This window comes from Thunnus maccoyii, chromosome 12 (assembly GCF_910596095.1).
Source record: "Thunnus maccoyii chromosome 12, fThuMac1.1, whole genome shotgun sequence".
Classification (NCBI taxonomy): Eukaryota; Metazoa; Chordata; class Actinopteri; order Scombriformes; family Scombridae; genus Thunnus; species Thunnus maccoyii.
In genome coordinates, this window is record NC_056544.1 from 21,325,350 (window position 1) to 21,333,041 (window position 7,692).

Here is a 7,692-nt window from a genome sequence, read left to right on the forward strand (position 1 = left end):
ACCGACTCTAGAGTGCTCTCAGTAGTCTCTAAGCAGGTTCACTGGGTTTTTTTCTGTTGTTCTTTTGCTGTTTGAAACAGTCTAGCGCTTGCTGCAAAAACACATTTGTCTTTGGTAAAAACTTTGAGTGATTCGCTGGAGATACTCTCTGGCGGTTTGTGTCAGTCCTCCCACTCAGACAAAATATGCCAGTGCTATTAAAATGCTTGTTGTCCCAAACACTCCCCTAAGGAGGTGAATGAAGCCATGATGCAATGAATTCTGGGCCAGGAAGCAGTCTTTTACAGCAGCTGAGAGACACTCCTTTTTACATGCACCGAGGAGGGACAGAGAGCGAGAAAAGGCCTCCATTCATCCTGCTCTGGCTGTGTTTTAGTAGGTATTGCACAGCTGTATAAGATCCTGACTTCACAGAGGCCTGTCAGCAAACATGCCGCCAGCGTCTGCCTGCAGGCCTGTTTGTCTCTGAGGCCACGATCTGCACGCATCACTCAAAGTAAAACTCCTCCATTCAGCAGTACGAGGATGAAATACTGATTCAGTCCTGCAGAGTGCTGAACTACTTAGGTATGAACAAGCCGCTTTTGTCCTCCTGGGACACTGGGTTTGGAACTATTGAAGGAATCTATTTTATAATTGTCCTTAATATCGACATGCAGCTACAATCCAGGGGAAATCTTAAGAAATCAATGGATAAAGTGGAATAATTTTCATAGCCTGGTATTTTACAAGATTAAACTGATGGTTGTGGTTGACTATTATTTTAAAAGGAAAGTAAGGAATTGTTATAATGATAAACTCCTCACATCTCAATCTTTATTGCATTAAATCCAACATACAGTAATAACAGAATATAATAAAGTTTTCAACAAACATGTTTGAGCAATATTAACAGTTTCCACATTTTACATTCACTCAGTTACACACAAGCACATATTCACGTAAACATACTCCAACATACTAACCTTTAACATAAAAAGAGATAATTGCAGTTTTTGCTAATGTGACCACCAAGCGATTAAAGGTAAGTCTGCTGATATTCTGTATTTTTTTAATTGTCAACAAATCCCAAAAGCAGCAATGAACTGATCTTAGTAAGTTCTGTGTGTGTATCCAAAGCCTGATACGGCTTATTCCTCTGTGCCGTAGACCTTCACTGATGTCCAAAAATGATTATGAGTCATACTATTGCACCGGATGACCTCTTCCATCATCATCATGAACACCTTTACTCTAGGTTACTCTAGGTGCTTCCATAAATACCCACTTGTGTATCCAAATCTGCAGCTGAAATAGTTCCTAAATGATGCACTATTTACTCTTTTTGAGTAATGTTTGCTAAAACCTGCAGCTCCCTGCTGTTTTAGGAAATGAACACATTGTTGGTTTTGTTTTTTAATGAGATTTGTTGATAATAACAAAAATATAGAACATTGTATCCTTTCAATAAAACTGTAACAAGTAATGATGTGCAACATAACAACACAAGGCAGAAAAATCAAGACAATATGCGGCGAGATAATCCTTTCGTAATGAATTGCGGCACATTTGTAGAAATACTCAAGTAAATCTGCTGATATCACTGGTTTCATACACAGAATGGGTGTAAACTGGTTTTGCATTTATTACAAATAAATGCACTTCAAGACTCTATAGCAGGAATGTAGCACAAAAATACACATGAAGTAAAAAAAAAACTGTTACCAATTGCACCATTTGTTAGTCAGAGTGTTGATGTTGCTGTACAGTACATGCAGAGATGTTTGCTGGGAAATTCCCCTTAACAGTACAGGAAACGAAGAATTCAACCCCTGAAAATGGGAAGAGAAAGATATTAAGATACAAATATCCAACAGGAACATAACAAAAAGGATTGACTCAATGTCACTTGACTGTTTAGCACTTTTTAAGAAACATATTAATAATCTAAATATATGAATTTTAGGTTGATTTGGATAAAAGGTGTAAAACAGAAACACTCTTTCAGTACCTTGTTATTCGACAGTTGCGTGTCTGGACATAAGTTCCTGTGTATGTGATATCACATCTCACTACGTTGTTGTTGAAGTCTGACTCCATGACGTGGAAATTGGGATTGACCATAACCTGAAAAAAATCGTAAATAAAACAGTTTGAACAGCTCTGCAGGCAGGTTACTAAAAATGCAACGACCACGCTGTGAATTAAAATCCATATATAGCGGATGTAATGCAGGCGAACAGCTGATCTAAACTTGAGACATTTTACCTTTAAGATATAGTTTCCTGGAGGTACATCAGTGATGTCAATCCACTGACAGTCGATGTTGGCAGCATAGACGTCATGGCATCCTGGACTCAGACCCTGAAAATAAAAACCCAAACACCCCGTCAGACTCAGGCTCTTCAGACGACTTTGACTACTATTTTCCTACAAGTGCTGCAAATGAGAAAGATTTGAGTTTTAGTTATACAAACAGTTCTTGGCAGCAAAGCTGTTACAAGAAACCGGCACTAAAGAGCACAAAGCCAGAATCACAGAGTCCAGACAACAGATATAATAAATATTCCCATGTCCTCAGGATGTTTTTTTTCCTTCACTGGCATAAACTGGAGTTTTAGTTATGAAAACATTTCTCAGAAGAGGATCTGCAGGATTTGCAAAAAAAATACAAAAACAAACAACTACAGGAACTTTGAACTCCACAACAAATGGGGAAGATGCTATTATGGTACATAACATGTTAAAAAAAGATCTCTTGTCTTAATAGATTTTACATTTTTCTTGTTTAAATTCCATTGTATGACTTAAATTCTGCATCACCATCTAACAACTTACAGTAAAAGGTGGGAAAAAACAACAAAAGGTGAGTAAAAAGTAACAAAAAACAATGATTTACTCTTTACAGGCCTCTTCCATTAAAGTCAGTACAAACATGTAGGATCAAATATGTTTTTTGCTACTTTGCACTCATCTGATGTTGTTTTCCCACCTTAAGTTACTAAGAAGATTTCCTACCACCTGGGGGAATATGTAATTTCATTATTTATCCTCGTTTATGAGCTGCTGAATGACTGAAAAGTCCAGTTCCCGTGTGATAGCTGTTTACGGCTGTTTGAACCGGTTCTGGATTTGAACCAGATATTACACATGTAATACTGCACTTGGGAAGACTGACTTCCAGTATGAATTACAAAGTAATTTAAAACTTGAGTCACACTCAGTGATTTTGAACTTTCCACATATTTAGAGATGTTTCTGATTTGGTTTGTGGTTGAGCTTATGTGTGAATGACTGTGTTGTCTTCTCTCCGTACGTGTCCTCAGGCCTCTCTTGCTAAAAAAATGCTCAAAATTTTGATCTTGGTGAGATTATCTGATTAAAGGAAGGTTATATAATCTTTATGGTGTGTAAGGATATATTACCTGTGTATGAGCCGTGCATGCGTAACGCCGCCTGAAACCCGGGTCACAGCCTGTATCCTCCAGACAGAAACTGGCCTTGTGTCCTTCTGCGACTTTACGCCCAGTGACGACGTCCAGCAGGTCGTAGTTACTGAAGGCATCCATGCTGTGGTAATGTCTGAGGGTGGAGAGCACAATAGAATTTAATAGAACAGGGAAATTTATACTTGTGGAATGGCTCAAACAGGGTTCAGCAATGCCTTTCAGACCACAGCTTCAGATGAATTTTAAGGAGGTGGTGTGTTTCTGGTTACATCAGAGCTGAATGGAGCCATGCTAATTTTTAAAATGAAGAAAGATCATTTTATGTAAACTCACTGGTGACAGCTGTGCCACTCCCACTGATGTCTCGGCTTGACAGGAAGGAAGTCAGTGGTGCCTTGATTCTTCACTTTCTGTGGGAACCGCAGGAGGACTCTGAAGTCGATGTCTCGCACGGCGGGTCCGTAAGCCGACCTTGGATAGATCACAGAGAAATGGGCACAAACTGAGTTGGAAAGTGATCCTGGCTGAGCTCCCAGGGCTAGTTTTCTTAAAAGTAACCGAGCGCAGAGGGTTTGTTCCATTGTACTGAATGCTTTTGGGAAAACCAACCCAGAACATTTATGTCTTGGCAGGACACGATGTTGATGAGAATCATTCCTCCATATTATGATTAAACAGTTACTGTATCTTTATCAAAAGACAGGTTATCCTAACACATCGAAAAATTAAACTGACATGAGTGTATTATAAATTATCTTAAAACAGCCAAACGTTCTGCTCAAACATGTAAAATTAACATGAACAATGAGCAAAGAAAACACAGGAAATACCTGTGTGTGGGGGTGCGTGTGTCTACGTGCTGTTGTGTGGATACTGAAGAAGTGAATCATTTTTGGCACCACAGGTTACCTGGCTAGACAGTTCTCCTCAGCTGCACAGCGGAGCGCATACATCTGCATGCGCTGGATATAAGCACCTGCTTGGATGGCATATGGGTCTGGCACCAGGTCTGGCAGTCCTGGGAGAGGAGATTAAAAGAACAATGTCTTATGAGAGAAGTTAGTGTCTTAGTCTAGGTATGCTGAGAATAATCCACTGAAAAAAAAAACGGTGTCCAGGCTGAAAATCAGAGCAGCTGTTTGTGTTTGTTGGCATAATTTTAAATGTTTTACATTCCTGCGCTGTCAGTCTAGGATCCAAAGCCAGAATAAGTTATTTTCCTCTCTTGTCATGCAGAGTTTTCTTGCAAAAAACAACTGATTTAATTAAAGTGTACTTTTTATGGATGGTTATTAATCTGAGTAGGTTTTATCCTAATTAAGGCATCCACTGGACCATCATGTTGTCTAAAATCATTTAAATCCAGTTCAATTAAGCAGCCTGAGCTAATTACATATGATCGAGACACTGAACTTACCATTTTGGAAATATCTTGTTCCATGTCCTGTGCCAGGCGGACGGGGCTGTGTGCGAGCCGCTGACCTCCCTCTCGTGGGATACATGTTGTAGAGAACTGAATTCCTGTGGTTTTTTAACGGGTTTCGAGGGTCATCGTTAACCATGTCCTCTCCATAACTGGTTGCCCGGTTTGCAACATCCTCACTAAGTGCAGGGAAAGGAGCAGGAGCCTCAGACTCCCTCCCAAAAGTTGAGGGATTTCCCGGGATTGGATGGTTCGTCTGCACGGGTTGCCTGGAGACAGGCATCGCCTCTGGCACCGTGCGTAACGGCTGGTATTGCGCACCGGGCCCCGGTTGCAGTGCAGTAGCATCCACGCGGGAAACACCTCCTCTTCTGCCCTGGAAATCTGTAGAACTCCCCACAGAAGAAGTGTTCATGCTGTTTTCATGGTTGAAGCGTCGTGCGCCTGGATAACCTGCAGATCTTGCTCTGTGAGGGCGCTCAGGTGGCTGCTGTCTGGCCCCTGATGCGCGACCGTTAACGGGCACATACTGTCTGCTATCGTATCCAGGTGCAATAGATCCTGGTTCTACCACCTGGTCATACCTGTACTGTCTGGACTCAGAGTGTCCGGTTCTTACACGGGTAGCTCCTCTGCGCGCTCCCGACACCTGGCTCCTCATGCCATCACTGCTGCTCATATAAACCCTCGACTGGCTTCTGGACCGAACCGGAGTCTGATACTCTGACCCAGTGCTCACTAAACTATATACCTGCCCGTTGTTCTCCCACTGAATCCGTTGCCGCCAAGGCCCGGTGCGCTGCTGCTGTCCAGTGATGAGTGGAAGTAGTCCTTGGGAAAAGTATAAGAATAAAAGAGACAATTTTGCCATCGCAATAAAACTTTTAAAAAATGAAACCCCTCCTGTAAATCAATGATAACTTAGTTAATGGCATGAATTTCACGCACAGATGTTGCTTTGTGGTAACTGGATGAAAAGCAGGCGCGCGCTCTCGGTTCCAGCTCATGAGCAGCACAGCATATCAGTTCTCAGGAGGACTGACAACTGGTGAGGAGAGGAGAGGAGAGGAGAGGAGGGCTGGAGCTTTTTTTTCTGGTCATTTATCGAATTCAGCCCAGTTACTTACGCATGCACAGAAAGTCAAACTTTCTAGCAAGAGAATTTAACCCATTCCTCTCCGTGGTGAAGTTCTGTTACACAAGACTTACACAAGGACGTTTGCTGAGTAAACTTTACGCACGGGTGTTAACTGAAGTCTAAATGTTACCTCTCAATCTGGTTATTTTCCGGGACCAGTTCACCCAGTGGGGGGAATAATTGAACAATTGAATAAAAATGTGAGATAAAGCCACTTTTACATTGACTTTCCTGAATACTGAATATATAAACTGCTGAAGACAAATATGTAAACTCCTCAGCGAGAACTGTTGCCGTATTAAAATGTCATTATAAAAACCTAAAATGATATAAATATTTAGTTTAGTTTAGTTCCACGTCGTTTAAATTCAATACACAGTCATTCATCAGGATTAATAAATAAATATCAGATGGTAGTTTGAATGTTCCAACATTGTGCAACAATCCTGGAACAGCACTGAGCTGGGAGGCTTCATGGCCTCATGCAGGCCTAAAACTTCTCCACAAGGCGGCGGACTGTATCTGTGTTACCTCTTCATACATCCATGATGTTATCATGCTGAGCGCTTGAAGATCCTTTTATCCTCTAGTCTTCCTCTGGGCAAATCTGTCAGTTCAGGTCTATAAAAACGTCCATTTTCATCCAGTGTTCCTCTTTCATGACCAGTAGGCTTTATGAGAAAATGTGTTTGCACTGTTTCTTTGTTTTTTTTAATTTCTTTATTTGTGTATTTAGTTGTTTTACACTCAATTCAAAATCCTAATATGGACATGCAAGTGTTTATCTTTACTGTCCCTGTTAAACAAACAAATATGTCACTTTTATTCATCATTTCATGGCAAATTCATTTAGTTTCCAGTGACCTTTGTGTCAAAATTTCCTTTTAAGATATATTTTCAGTTTGTTTTCAGTCGTCAATAGTATCCATTCAGGTTCAACAGTCACTCACCTTCTGCTCATTATCGCTCATCTTCAACTGTTAATTCAGCACCGTTTATTGGCGACACACAAAACGTTAAGCGAAGGTGCAGTTTGGGTTCAGAGTTCAACAAATTTGAAATATTAGTAATATGTGTCTAAAGCATCATCGACATCTTTGTTACGCGACACAATAAACGTACAACACACAATAAAATAAACTCGATAGATTCATTTTACGCACCAGTTGTTGCTCAGAGCAGTTTGGTGATTTGAACATGTGACCTCGCTTAGATTATTCGTCAATTTCGTGCAATTTCATGAACAAAATGCCCAATAATGTTGTGAGATACATTTTTAATAGGTTTGAGTTTAAAAGCTGAAGGTGAATATTTTCATGTGGAGATCTACAAAAAAAGATGTGCAACTGTGCGTAATGGGCAACAGTAAAAACTCTGGTATAATAAACGTTATGATACTAAACATTTTTTAAAAGCCAGTGGTTCAATGTAACTAAGTACATGTGTTCAAGTACAATATTGAGGTACTTGTTCTTTACTTGAGTATTTCCATTTTTATGCTACTTCTACTCCACTACAGTTCAGACGGAAATATTCTACTTTTTACTCCACTATACATTTATTTCACAGCTGTATTACTGGTCACAATGACAACATTAAAATGATCCTTACATGTACATGTCAATGAATCAGTATTCATTTTCTAATCATATACACTGTATATACAGTACTGTGCAAAAGTTTTAGGCACTAAAAGTAAAAAA

General features: G+C 40.1%; 1 protein-coding gene across 2 annotated transcripts; it reads right to left on the minus strand.

The window, feature by feature from the left end:
- Positions 1-806: 806 nt before the first annotated feature.
- loxl5b (lysyl oxidase-like 5b) lies at positions 807-7,015 on the minus strand. Of its 2 annotated transcripts, XM_042429117.1 has the most exons (8): positions 6,940-7,015; positions 4,846-5,682; positions 4,338-4,446; positions 3,762-3,899; positions 3,405-3,561; positions 2,248-2,343; positions 1,991-2,106; positions 807-1,811 (listed from the first exon to the last, which is right to left on the minus strand). In XM_042429117.1, the coding sequence occupies exons 2-8, from the start codon at positions 5,528-5,530 to the stop codon at positions 1,805-1,807; spliced, it is 1,308 nt and encodes a 435-aa protein (XP_042285051.1). In that variant the 5' UTR covers positions 5,531-5,682; positions 6,940-7,015; the 3' UTR covers positions 807-1,804. The 2 variants fall into 2 exon arrangements, with proteins under 2 accessions (XP_042285051.1, XP_042285049.1); XM_042429115.1 differs by lacking the exon at positions 6,940-7,015 and having other exon boundaries at positions 4,846-6,044.
- Positions 7,016-7,692: the final 677 nt, after the last annotated feature.

What these genes read in the sequence shown, in the direction of transcription:
- loxl5b (XM_042429115.1), bottom strand. Translation starts at nt 5,722, where the DNA reads ATGGCAAAATTGTCTCTTTTATTCTTATACTTTTCCCAAGGACTACTT. An exon ending in AACAAGATATTTCCAAAATG is followed by an intron (nt 4,447 to 4,845) that starts GTAAGTTCAGTG and finishes CTCCTCTCCCAG; the next exon opens with GACTGCCAGACCTGGTGCCA. An exon ending in GAGTGGCACAGCTGTCACCA is followed by an intron (nt 3,562 to 3,761) that starts GTGAGTTTACAT and finishes CTCCACCCTCAG; the next exon opens with ACATTACCACAGCATGGATG.